At 40.1% G+C, this 13590-nt stretch overlaps 1 protein-coding gene across 2 annotated transcripts in view; it reads right to left on the reverse strand.

The window, feature by feature from the left end:
• The window catches only part of LRP12 (LDL receptor related protein 12), an 84407-nt gene extending 71185 nt beyond the window's left edge, over nucleotides 1-13222 (reverse strand). The window contains exon 1 of one of the 2 annotated variants that reach the window (XM_059042544.2): nucleotides 12856-13222. In XM_059042544.2, coding sequence (XP_058898527.1) covers nucleotides 12856-12934 — 79 coding nt within the window. In that variant the 5' untranslated portion in view covers nucleotides 12935-13222. The remainder of the gene's footprint in view (nucleotides 1-12855) is intronic. The other variant, XM_059042546.2, reaches the window with a different exon arrangement.
• Nucleotides 13223-13590: the final 368 nt, after the last annotated feature.

Here is a 13590-nt window from a genome sequence, read left to right on the forward strand (position 1 = left end):
GTGTGTGTGTGTGTGTGTTTGTGTGTGTACTGATATCTATATAGATATAAAAACTCTCAAAATTCAACAGTTAAAAAATAAACAACCAAGCCAAAAATGGGCAATGGACTTAAATACTTCATCCAAGGGGATACAAATATGGCAAAAAAAAAAGTATATGAAAAGATGTTAAACATCATTAGTCATTTAAAAAAATGCAAATTCACATCAGATGAGATACTGCTATTTACCTAACAAAATGACAAAAACAGAAAATATTGACAACACTAAGCGCTAGCAAGAATGCAGAGCCACTGGAACTTGCACACGTTGCCAGTGAGAATGCAAACTGGTACAGCCACTGTGGAAAATGGTTCGGCAGTATCTTATAAAGTTAAGCATATATGTATAACTTATGACCCAGCAACCCTACTCCTAATTATTTATCCTAGAGAAATAAAGCATATCTACACAAAAACCTGTAGAGGAATGTTCACAGATAATTAATTAAAGAGCCAAAAGGTGGCAACAACTCAAGTGTCCTTCACCAGGTGAAGTGACCGACTGTGGTGCATCCATACAAAATAGCATATTGATCAGCAATAATGAACTGCTGTCCTGTGCAACAGGGTGGATGATCGCAAAGACTACGCTGAGTAAGGGAAGCCAGTCTCAAAAGGTTACACACTGTACACTTCTATTTATTTGAAAAAGACAAAACTATAGTAATGAAAAATAGATGGGTGGTTATCTGAGATTATGGGTGGGGAGAGGATGTGACTATAAAAGATAGCAGGAGGGAGTTTTTTCTGGTGATGTATCCTGATTTGCATCGTAGCTACACAAATCTGTAATGTGTTAACATTCATAGACCTGAACACCAAAAGGAAAAAGAATTAATTCTACTGTATATCTTTAAAAATAAAAACTAAAAAATTAACAATCATCTTAAAAGCTAGAAAAACAACAAAATAAACCCAAAAAAAAGTGCAAAGAAGAAATTAATAAAATAGAAAACAAGAAAATCAGTAGACCATAAAACCAAGAGCTGATTCTTTAAGAAAACCTAAAATAGAGAAAACTGTGATAAGTGTGTTCAAGAAAAGAATGACAGACAGGTATTAGGAATGACAGACGTGACATTATCACACATAGAAAATATGTTTGAGAGCACATTACTTATAACTTTCAAGCAAATGTGGAAATAGAAATGAAATCACAATATTCTAGGAAAATATGACTTAGTATTTTTAACAAAATTGGCTCAAAGACGTAGAAATTGAAAAGATAAAGTTATTCCCCAAAAGTACCATGCCCTTATAGTTGCAGGGAAGAGTTCTAAAAAACCTATAAAAAACCGTAACTTCTATTATTTTAAATTTTGTTGTGGAGAGCCCCCTACTTAGGACAGGGAACAAAAGAATAAATTAAAAACAAATACACAAAATAAATAAAAAGCAGGGATAAATCATGTATCCTAATTCGAATTCTCTGTAACACCCACATACTTCAATCAAATCAAGCACTCAGTTCCTTACTGTAATGCAGTGGAAGAAGTAATGTGGACCTGAATCCTATTCATACTGAATTTATGCAATTTTATCTGTGCTCACTCATATTTTTCATATGGCCCCTAAATACAACCATTTTATCTGGTGCTCAAAAAACTTCTGTACCAACGCTAGAGAGAAAACTGGATGTTTTGTACTTAATGAAAGGACGCTGTTCAGCACCGAATACTGTAAAACATGTATACTGTACTTGAAGGTGATTTCAGAGAATTTTAAAAGAACTATACTTTAGCCTTACTCACTGACATCAGAAGCTAAACTGTGTGTAGTTATTCCACTCCAGTTGCACAAATAGTAGGCTCCCCCTCCATCTCCTACCCTCTAACCAGCGTGAATAGTCTTACGTACAAGTAATCATGTCAGTGAAAACACAAGGTCATACCTTACATAGTACTGGGGCCATATTTTGGTTATGGCTGCTACCTTTTGAGCAAATAAGTGTGGTCTTAAAGTATAATCATCCTCAACAGACTAGAAGTGCCCAGGTGGCAGAACACAGTGGTCCTTCCCCTGGACTTGAGCTCAGTCTTCATTTAGCATCTCCATCTTACTCCACAGATGCCTCCTTCAGACATGAATTCTACTTCTCATGCAACCAGTCCATTTCCACTAAGGTATCTTATTTGCTTCCTTGGTCATAAGGCCCATTCATAAGAGGAATTTACTTCTGACAGGCTCATCTGTATTACCTTGCTGAGTGAAACAAAGTTTATCCTCACTTGGAATGAAAACATTTCTCCTGTCAGCAGGACAAGGCTGTTCATTTTTTCTTTCTTATTGTAACTGTAGCTATACAAGTCTCCTTCCCTAACCTGAAAGGCAAAATAATCGCAACTGGAACAATAAATTTTTTTACACTGTTCTTGACCACTGAAATCAATTTTAAAAGGTGTATGTATTATAAGTGTATCTAAAAGAACAGATCAACAGATATGAAAATTGGGAAGAGGAGAGAGGAAGTCAGGTCACAGGAGAGAGAAAGAAAAGGGGTGGAGGGAGTTAGAAAGCTGGCAGTAACTACAGACTGATTTCATAGATACAAACACAAAGCCTTAAGAAAATTAGTCAATGTATTCCAGCAGATTAAAAGATAATATATCATTACCAACTTGTTGTGGTCTATCCCATAAATGCAAAAGTAGTTCAACATAAGGAATCACGTGACTGTAATTTACTGCATTTGTGGATAAATGAATTCATTTATTCAACAAATACTGTCTGGCAATGATGCTAGGTATGATTCACTCACATAATTCTGGCCCTCATAAATAACTTATGATCATCTTGGAAATGAAAACACTTATGTGTCAAAATTAAATATCTATTATCAAAAACTTATTTTATATAGGAACTCATGAAATAGTTCCAATTTGATTAAGAATATCAGAAACCTAAGCAAACATCACACTTAAAATTTTGAAAAAAAAGGGGCTGGGAACCATTAAAACTAAAGACTTAACAGATATCGACTGCAGAGTATGGACCTTATCTGGATCCCGATCCAAATAGTTTCTAAAACTTCATGTTTATATGACAACCAGGGAAATGTGTATATGGCTAGATATGTAATGATAATTAGGAACTGTTAACTTTTTAAGTGTGATAGTGATATTGGACTTAAGGTTTGTTTTTTGTTTTTGTTTTTTGAAGCCTTCACATCTTAGAGATACATACTGAAATATTATTAGATTAGGTACTTGGGATTTGTTTCAAAATCATTTGCGTTTCGGGAGTGGGTGGAGGAGTGGATAAAACAAGGCTGGCCATATAATGATCACTTGTTGAAGCTGGATGTAGGGTATATCAGGTTAATTATACTAGTGTCTCTACTTTTGAATATGCTTGAAATTTCCAAAGTACAAAGTTTTAAAATTGTTTTTAATTATCAAACACAATGGCAAAAAATCAAGCAAAAAAGAACAAAAACTAAATGACAACACTAGAGAGAATCTACATTATCAGAAAACCTTCTATGGATACTATTATTTAACATTATTCTATTCTTTTTTTTTCAAAAGTTATTACTTAATAACTTTTATTTGAAATATACATACAAAAATGCACTAATTGCAAGTTTATAGTTCCATGAGTTACCACCCCCAAAACCCGTATCTGTGTAAACCACCGCTTAGGTCAAGATATAGATTTGACCAGCAGCCCAGAAGCTTCCATGGTACCCATCTCAATCACTACCCACCCCCACCCAACCCCAAGAGGCAACTGCTCTCCTACATTAGTCTAACTTCTAACACTGTACTCATATGGTAGCTATAATTGTGTGCCTAACATTTTTTGATCCACATGTGAAATTTACCCACCCTACCTGCAGCGGTACTTTGGGGTTTTTTCCTTATTTTTTAAAAATTTGTTCTTTTCCATTACCTTGTAATGAGAGCACCTTGTTCTCAAAACGTGGTCAGTGGACTCTTGGGAATTCCCAACACCCTTTCAGAGTTTAATAGACTACAGAAAGCTCACTGATTTGATTTCAGATTCCACATTGCAACTAAACTTTAAAAAACTACCTGTCAAGTTCTGGTGTAGCATCAAAGAATATTCACATTTATCTGAAAAGGCTACTAAAATTCTTCTCCCTTTACAATTGTCTACGTGAAGTCAGATTCCTTCCTATACTTCAAGCAAAACATGTCACAATGGACTGACTGCAGAAGCAGACGTGAGAAATCAGCTGTCTTCTATTAAGCCAGACATTACAGTGATTTGCAAAAATGTATAGCAATGCCATTACTAAACTTTTTTTTTCCTGGAAATTTTAGTGGTCATTTTACATATTTTTAAAACGTATGCTACTTAAGGTCACACATAATGGGGTTGGTTTCTTGTCATTTAAAATGGGTTAATAAATATTTTAACAATCTCTCAACTTTAATTTACCATATTTAAAAACATATATATCTGTCATACAAAAAACATTCTTTGGATCCCTCAATAACTGTGGAGCCCTGCATCCCAAAAGTTTGAGAACTGCTGCTGTACAGTTTTCCCTTATGTGAATATACCATATACCATAATTTATTCATCTATTCTATTGCTGATGGACATATGGGCTCTTTCTAATCTGGAATTAAAACAAGCAAGGATGCTATGAATATCCTTGTACGTGACTTCTGACGCACGTGACGTTCCCACTTCTGCTGAGTTTATACCAGGAGGAGAACTGCTGGATCACAGGGCATGTTTACACTCAGCCTTAATAGATACTGACTGTTTTCAAAGTGGCTATTAAGCGTTTGAAATGTGGTTAGTCTAACTGAGATGAGCTGTAAGAATAAAATTTACACAGGAGGGCTTCCATGGTGGCACAGTGGTTAGGAATCCAGCTGCCAATGCAGGGGACACGGGTTCGAGCCCTGGTCCGGGAAGATCCCACATGCCACAGAGCAACTAAGCCCGTGCGCCACAACTGAGCCTGCGCTCCAGAGCCCGCGAGCCACAACTCCTAAAGCCTGGGTGCCTAGAGCCTGTGCTCTGCAACAAGAGAAGCCACCGCAATGAGAAGCCCGCGCACCGCAACGAAGAGTAGCCCCGGCTCACTGCAACTAGAGAAAGCCCATGCACAGCAACAAAGACCCAATGCAGCCAAAAAAAAAAAAAAATTTACACTGGATTTTGAAGACTTAGTATGAAGAATATAATACAGAATATTTCATTAATAATTTTGTATTGGTTATATGTCAAAATGATAATATTTTAGATATATCAGGTTAAATACATTACTAACATTAATCTCACCTTTAAAAAAAATTTTTAATGCGGCTACTATGAAATTTAAAACTAGTATATGACTTACATTTGAGGCTCACAATATATATCTGTTAGGCGGCGATGCTCCAGGGGGAAATACAGAGAGGTAAAACAGGAAAATACCAAATGTGCATACTAAGAACAGTCTGAGATGCTTAGGAGACAGGCACCTAGTTTTGAGGAACCAGAAAAGACTTCCCAAAGGAGGTAACATGTAAAGGAAAGCTGAAGGATGGCAGGAGTTAGCCTAGTGAAGAAAGTCGTGGAGGAGGGTAAAACCAGGCAGGGAGAACAGTGTGTGCAAAGGCCAGGAGACAAGAGAACCGTGTTCAGTATGGCCCAAACACGGTGGAGGGGAAGTGCATGGTGGAGGGAGTGACAAGAGACAAGAAAGGGAAAAACTAGCTACACCGTGAAGGGCCTAGTGATGTTTGTTTTAAAAATAGGGAACTGTTGGTTTTAAGCAAGAAAGTTACATAATCACATCCTCGCTTTAGAAGAGTCACTCTGCTGCTCCTCTATGTGATGTGAGTGAACCAGGACTAGAGTCAAGACTAGTTGGGGCTGTCACAATAAGATAGATTAAAAACTAACGAGCCTTTACATGAACAGAACAGCAGCAGAGAGGTGCAAACCTCAGGCAAAATCACTACTCTCAAAGCTTCAGTTTCTTCTAATAATACCCACCTCAGAATTATTTTGAGGATTTAAGAAAAGCATCTTTTTGTAAAGGAGTTGTGTATTCTAACTCTTGGTAAAAGGTTTTAGTATCACTAGAACAGGCAATAATAATTCCAAGAAACTGCATTCTATTTCAGAATATGCCAGATAAAAGAGTCATATCTTCTCCAACTTATTAAAACCTGTAAGATACTTTAACAATCAATGAAATTAAGTCAGGTAATTACATTTGAATGGTAAATTCCAACTACAACACATCTCACTGTGCTCCATTTAACCTCGATATGAAAAGATTAACACCATACCCCATCTTTCAAAACTGAAATTCAAGTTAAATTAAAGGTAAGTATGAAGTTACTCTCATTCAATGGTAAAAATATGAATGTAAAACGATTTCACTTTTTCACCGAACTGATACTAGCAGGGCAGGGCAGTGAGTTATAAAGTATTCAAGAGAACTAATAAACTGTTCAGTTGGCTTCATTTATTTTGAAGTTTTGGGACCTTCTAAAGTTATATATTCTGTAAATAAACTATTCAATCCAGGGAAGAAAGGTAAAAGGTCACTTTATTTTTCCAAAAATGTTTGAAGTTCTCTAATCCGCCAATGCATTCTTGACTCTTCTAAGATATAGAGCAATCTTTAATTGATCATTTAGTAGAAAGCATTTAACTTGGGCAAAAAGTCCTTGAAATCTAACTTTTATTCCACCCTTTCCTTTTTGCCTTAAATACTCTTAAAACACTGTAGAAAGTTTTGTTCTGTACTTATTTCATCCAGAAAAATGAATAGTCCTTAGAACTGAGTTCTCCACAGAACCCTTCTTAAACCTCCCCGCTTGTAACTTAAATCCCCACTCCTTTGTGTCATATGCTATACAACTATTCACACACAATATCCCTTCTTGAACTGAGTGTTCTTAACCTTCTCTTTTCTAGATTAAAATAAACAGAAACTTAACTTCCTAAGGGTCTAAACTGATTTACTGAATTATGAAAACAGAAATCACCCAACCTCTAGGCCCTTTTCCTCACTCTCACCTGATGATCTCATGTCCTATCACTTTGAGAATTCTCCATCATCCTACTACAAAACCTACAGACCTAAGTACACTGGAACTAGTATTTTCCTCCTTAACCTCTTGTGATGGGAGAGGAGGCACCCCTTTCTTCCCTATCAAAGGGGCAATCCATACTCTTCTTTCCACCTCCGCTGCTGCCACCTCAGTGTCTCTCACCTGCATTACAGCCGAAACCTATCAGCCCACCTCTGCACTTGCCTACTTCTCAACAATCCACACAGTGGCAAAAGTGACTGTTTCAAAACAAAGCTCACATTACATCATTTAAACTGTGTCAACAGTTACACTTAAATCCAAACTCTTTACCATCGTTTGCAAAGCCCTGAGTTCCTGCCTAAGATTCTAGCCTCACCTTGTCACTCTTATGACCACTGTGCTCCGGCTACTGATTTTATTTGTTTACCTGCAACACACCAGCTCTTCCACATCAGCTTTTTCCTAATTCTGGGTCTTTCACATGTTGCCCCCATGTGCAAGGCTCCCTTATCCCAATCATAACATGGTTAGCTGTCCTTCACGTCTTTCATTCTCCTCTACAAGGAAGGCTTCCTCTAACTACTTTGTGCCTGGTATTCACTATCGCTGTCTCCTGCTTGTTTTTTGTTAAAGCACTTACTACAAGTTATTCACTAGACTGGAAGCTCCACGAGGGCAGAAACCACGTCCACCAGGCTGTCGTGCCTTACATACTGCCAGACGTAAGCCAGCGCTCGACAAGTATTTGCTAAATAAATGAAAGCGTGAAGAGACAGACAGGATTAGGTTGCGGTCCTGGCTGTACTACTTCCTAGTGCTTTGATCTGAGATAAGTGACAACTTCTCTGAGCTTCAATGTTTCTCTTCCATAAAAAAAGGAATAAATATCTTGTAGGATTTCTAAATAAGACCTAATGAATATTAACAGGCAATGAATGAAGACTAACCACAGTATCTGGACTTAATTGAGTAAATGTTAGTTTCCTTCCCTTCCTTCTATAGTTTGGAGAGTGAGAATTCCCTAAGCTAATTTCATATTGAAACTAGAGATAGAGAGACAGACAGACAGACAGACAGACCTATCTATCTCTATACACATCTACTGTTGCATCTACTTAAAAGGACTAATGACATGCAACTGAACAAATTGGTAACTTGCATTTGTAGGATCTAATCCAATCGGACACCTTAGAAAATGGGGAATAAGTAGTATACATCTTACTCACCCCTTCCACAAAGGACGGGGTGGAGTGAGGAGAAAATGAAGAGAAACCAAGAAACAGGATGGAAAGATAACCTGAGAAATTACAAATCATTAATTCAACCTCAATTCCTAAGTTTCGAACAACCTTCATTTACCTATAGACTTGTAGCAGTAACAGAATTAGTACTCATTCGGAAATTCTGAAATAAAACATTTTCTATTTGCTTAAATCTACATACATCTCACCTATATTAAAGGTATTTACCTCCTTTATACCTTTCATTCTTTAAATTGTAATTTCATTGATAAGATGTAAGAAAAAAACAAAAACCCCGCAAATACAAAAATGCCTCACATCAGAAAAACAAAAAAGTTCTCATTGTTGCCTTAATTTCTTGATAAGCTTTAAATTTTCTAACCACAAAAATTAAGTCCTTTTTTTCTCAAACATTTTTTTAAACTGCTGCTCACTTTTCAGCCTGACATCATTTTTATGTTTTCTTCAGAGATTTTACTTTCTAGAAACCTTCTAAATCATTTACCATACATCATTCAGATCTCCTCCATACTCTCCCTGGAACACAGGTACCACTCTGAAAGTGGTCATTTAACACTTTCTGCCTGGTAACCACCTAGAATTTTGTGGAATGTGCTGCATACTTTAGATTCTCCCTAGGATATGGATATAATTTAGATTCTAAACCCAAGGAAGGGTTTGTATTAAGCAATTAATTCAGTTTTATTCAACATATTTTATGTAATCAAGGTTGACTTTTTTAGAAGTAATTGGAATCTGGTTTAGATTTTTTTTCTCATTTCTAGTTATTTCTACAACCTTTCTAAAATTTGAACTTCTAAGCCTATCTTTAAACTGGAAATTTATAAAATCCTACTGAAAGTTCCATAAAATTCACAGAGAAAGACTCACTCATTAGACATAAGATTCAAGAGTAAAAAGAATATGCTATGCTCCCACAACATCTAGAACAGCAGCGTGTACAGAAAGAACTTTTGACTATAATAAGCTGAAAACCAGTTTAAAGATACATCTTGTCATAAGTCAGTCAGTACATGTCAGGGAGAGTGTTCTTACTGCTCCCAAAAGCTCTAGCAGCAAGTAACCGAAGACTTTACCACCTACAACTCTTCAAGGCTACTGTAAAATGATATACAAATACAACAAACATTTAAAATTACATTTTAAGGCTTCATCTAGGGCAGTGCTTTTACAAACTAATAATTGTATTCTATAAGTGGGTCCAAAATTACTTTAATGAGTCCAAACCAGTACACGAAAAAAGAACGCAGGAGAGAAGGGAGGTGAAATAGACTAGAAAACATCAGAGTACATCACAGGTAGTACCAGCAAGTATTATTTCATGAACTTTGTTTTGTTCCGTATACTGGGAGTAATATAAAATGTATTTTACTTATTTTAATCTTCTAAAAAAGATTAGAAAACACTGATTTGGGAGACAAACAGTGGAAAAGGATAAAGCAATGGAACTGCCATAATTATCAAACTATGGCTCGGGAGGTGAGCAAGACTAACAGCTTCTACTGACTAGGAGACAGCTTGGAAAACCTCCACACATTTTAACAGCCAGATATCCCCACGTGAGATATGAAGAAGCACCTTCTCCTTTTACAGCAGGCCTAACACATGCCCAGCAAGGTCATGGCTGCCCCCACTAACTGTTCTTATCCCTTCAAACTTCCAACGGCAGAGGTCAACCTTTACCTGCTCCTAACTCTCAGGAAGATTCGGTGCAGTTAAGCTACAGCAGCTCCTGAAAGATAATTGTTGGTCTTTGAACAACTACTCCTAGAAAACATTAACTGTATTTCATATAATAATCCAGAGTTTCAAATAAGGCTTTGGCATTCAGAAAAGTAACTTGGAAGTAAAACAGTCATACTATTCCACTAAAACAGTCACATTTATTAGTCACATAGTCCACTAAAATGGTCATGTGAAGAAACTAAGCACCAAAATAAAAAGATTACTTTTAAGGTATCTGAAATGTTTCAAAGATTCAAGGCACAACTTGCAGCCATTTAATATTAGTTTAATAGATAAGAAAGAGTTACTCTGTGAAGAGTTAGTATTGGAACTGCCCAAATATCAGCCAATCAACCTGCATTTTTTTCACTGGGTCTAAGGTAAGGGTTACTCTGAATATTCAGTTGCATTAACAGAGGTTTCTCATTATTTTTGAAGCCACTTTGAAAAAAACACACATTTTGCTGAGTAAGGGACAGTTTCATAAATTACAGTGTATATTTGTTCTAAAGGCTCAGAACAGGTGATGGGTACTTCTCAGGACACATCCACTCCTCATCACAACTACTGCATATTCAAGTAAAACAAACCCACTATTGTTATGAAAGCACACACACACACACACACACACACACACACACACACACACACACACACACACACACCCCACCACACACATACTATTATTATAGCTGCTGCTTCTCTAATATAAATCCACACAGGACAGAAGAGGACAAAAAGTGCAGCAATAAAGAGAATTTCCCCAAATGCATAGTGAAGCGTTCCTTTAATCTCTGCTCACAGTTTAGTGTCCCGCCTGGCTCACTACCTCCTTTTTCTTTATACTTTGAAACTTGCTGTGTGGCTTGAGATATCAACCCTTAGCATAATCACTTGCAAGTTTTATAATGTGACCCCACACTGTTGGAAAAAGGAGCTTCAGTCTTTGCCTACTAACAATTCCTCACTAAACACAAATTCCCAAAACATAAATATCTGATAAGCACCTACCAGAAAGTCATTTTGTGTACAAGTACAAAAGGATGCACCAAGACAAATTCGGGGGTTCACAGCCTCTTATCCCTAGAGGCAAAAAGAATTTTAGTTCAAACACTAATGACATAGCTCTTAATGAAAGCAGAGCTAAAAGAACCTGTTTATTTATGCAATCTGATCAGACATCACTAAGACTCAATTCTGATTATAGTAGAGGACAAAGCTGGACATTCTTAATCACCCTAGATTAAAGATGTCTCTAGCTTTCTGCTCTCTCCTGGGCCATTACACCAAACCTAGAGCAGAACTACACCCACCTTCAGGCTAGAAGAAACACATAATAGCTTATTGATCTCTGGTGCAGACCCAAACCCACAAGTCACCAAGCAAGTAGGGATCACAGCCACTTGATGCAACTAACAGAAGTCACGCACTGGGTTTTCTGTTCAAATAAGCACACCATTGGCAATTACCACATCAAGTGTGGACCACCTCCTCCCAAACAAAAATAAAAATATATTAATCAGGTCAGGGAGCAATACATTCTGAACCGCACAGAAAAACTGTTTCTTGGTTGGCAGTAAATGTCAATTTCAGTTCATTAAATTCTTCATTTCGTATAATTTCTCAGGTTTTAAAAGTTACCGTGACATTCAATGCCGTAGATAAATGCTTTCAAAAGAGATAATACTTGCTCGTAAACTACATGTTGACTGAACTCCATCCCCACCACGAGTGGAATTGTTTGTGGCAAATGACTTAGACTTTTCAGAAGTAAAATTTACCAAAGAATGATAACTTCTAATTATTTTCTTCTGAAGAAATCAAAGCACCACTCCCAAAAGTAAAGGTTAACTGTGTTCTCTGAAACAACTATACAATGTTTTTAACTGATGACCAAAAACAGTCAAGTCAGAAGCGGAACTCAAGTCTCTCAAGCAATGAATGTTCTTTCCAATTAATTCCATTTAGCTCTTGTTCTGACCCCTGTGTACTACACGTAAAGACTGGTCCTTACTCATAGCCTCAGCCTTCTCTTAACCCCAAAGGAATATATGTAATACAACCCACAGACCGGAATAAAGCTACAGTGACAACATTAGCGGACAATGATGGATGAAATGCCAAACGAACGGGGAGTCAGAGCAGACATGTACGCCCTAAGAGGGAGAGACTGAGGTAGCGCTGTAAACTATTTTCTGGCCTTCTCCCGCGTGCTGCTCCGGAGCAAGGGGCAGGATCCTGCATGCCCGGGATCAGCAGAGCCCCCGAAGTGCAGGGATGGGAAGGAAATAGTGGGCTGCTTTGCCAGGGAGTGGGGAAAGTGAGGGATCGGTGCGGTGTGAATTCCACTGGGGAGTGAACTTCCTGGCCCCGGGAGGGTCGGGGGTGGCAGGACTGTCCCGGCCAGCGGCGGGGGGCGACCTCCCTTTCTTTCCCCCACAGTCCTACATCTTTGTGTGTGGGGGGTTATTCAAGGGGCTACGAGTCCTCGAGGAACCAGACGGCCACCGTGGCCCTCCAGCGCAGGTCGGGAAGTCCGTCCGCCACGCTCTAGCTCCCGGGGGGCTCCCCGGGTCCGGGACGCCCAAACACCCTCCAACAAACACCCCGAGGGTCTGGAGACAGACGAATGGACCAAAGCATCTTCGTGTGTGGACACCCCCTCCGCTACATCCATCCCTCGCCGTGTCTTTGTCCCGCCAGCGGCCGGGGTCTCCGCCGGTTCCTCGGGGAGCCCCCTGTCCTGGAGGCCTCCGGGCCCGGGGTCGCTCCAGCTTTGTTCAGTCAGAGGGGCGCGGGGACCAGGACACTTACCGTACACCCCGGCGAAGAAAAGCAAGACCAGCGCAGACCTCCACCGCGGAGACTCTTTTGTGCTCCAGCGACGGGCCATAACCACGGCAGATGGAGCGAGCGAGAAGGAGATGAAGGAGGCGGAGGCGGAGGAGGAGGAGGAGGAGCTGGGGCCAGACGCCGCCGCCACCGAGCCCCCGGCTGCTCCCTGCGCTCTCCGCGGCGGCGGGAGGGGGAGGGGCCGCCGCCGCCTCCGCCACCGCCCGCGCGCGCTCCCTCCCTCTTTCTGCCTCCCTCCGGACCCCACTCAGCAGTTCGCCGGCTCCCACCCGCGGCGGCGCGAGAGTCCTCCACGGGACGGCTCTCCCGGGAGCCGAGGTAGCCAGCGCTGGTACGAAGTGAGGGGGCGGCGGACGCGCGGCTCCAGCCACGCGCCGCATAGGCTAGTCGGCGCCGCCACCCGCCAGACAGCGCTAGCCGGCACCCGCGCCCATCCGTGCGATCGGCAATCCCCTGGCCCGCCTGCCTTGGTTCCCACCCCGCGCTCCGCTGGCCCTTCTAAGTCTCAGGGCTACTTTCCCCGCGACAGGAGCCGGAGGAGCAAGGCAGTGCCAATAGATGAGCGAGCGAGAGAACGCGGGTCGATGGGTTCCCCCGGGCTGGGGAGTGGGGGCCGGCTTCGGCGCTTCGCTGCAGTCCGAAGTCTCGGGGCTGCCCCTGCGGGTTGTATCAGGACGTGGTGGGTGGCGGAGAGTG

This window comes from Kogia breviceps, chromosome 17 (genome assembly GCF_026419965.1).
Source record: "Kogia breviceps isolate mKogBre1 chromosome 17, mKogBre1 haplotype 1, whole genome shotgun sequence".
NCBI classification, from domain to species: domain Eukaryota; kingdom Metazoa; phylum Chordata; class Mammalia; order Artiodactyla; family Physeteridae; genus Kogia; species Kogia breviceps.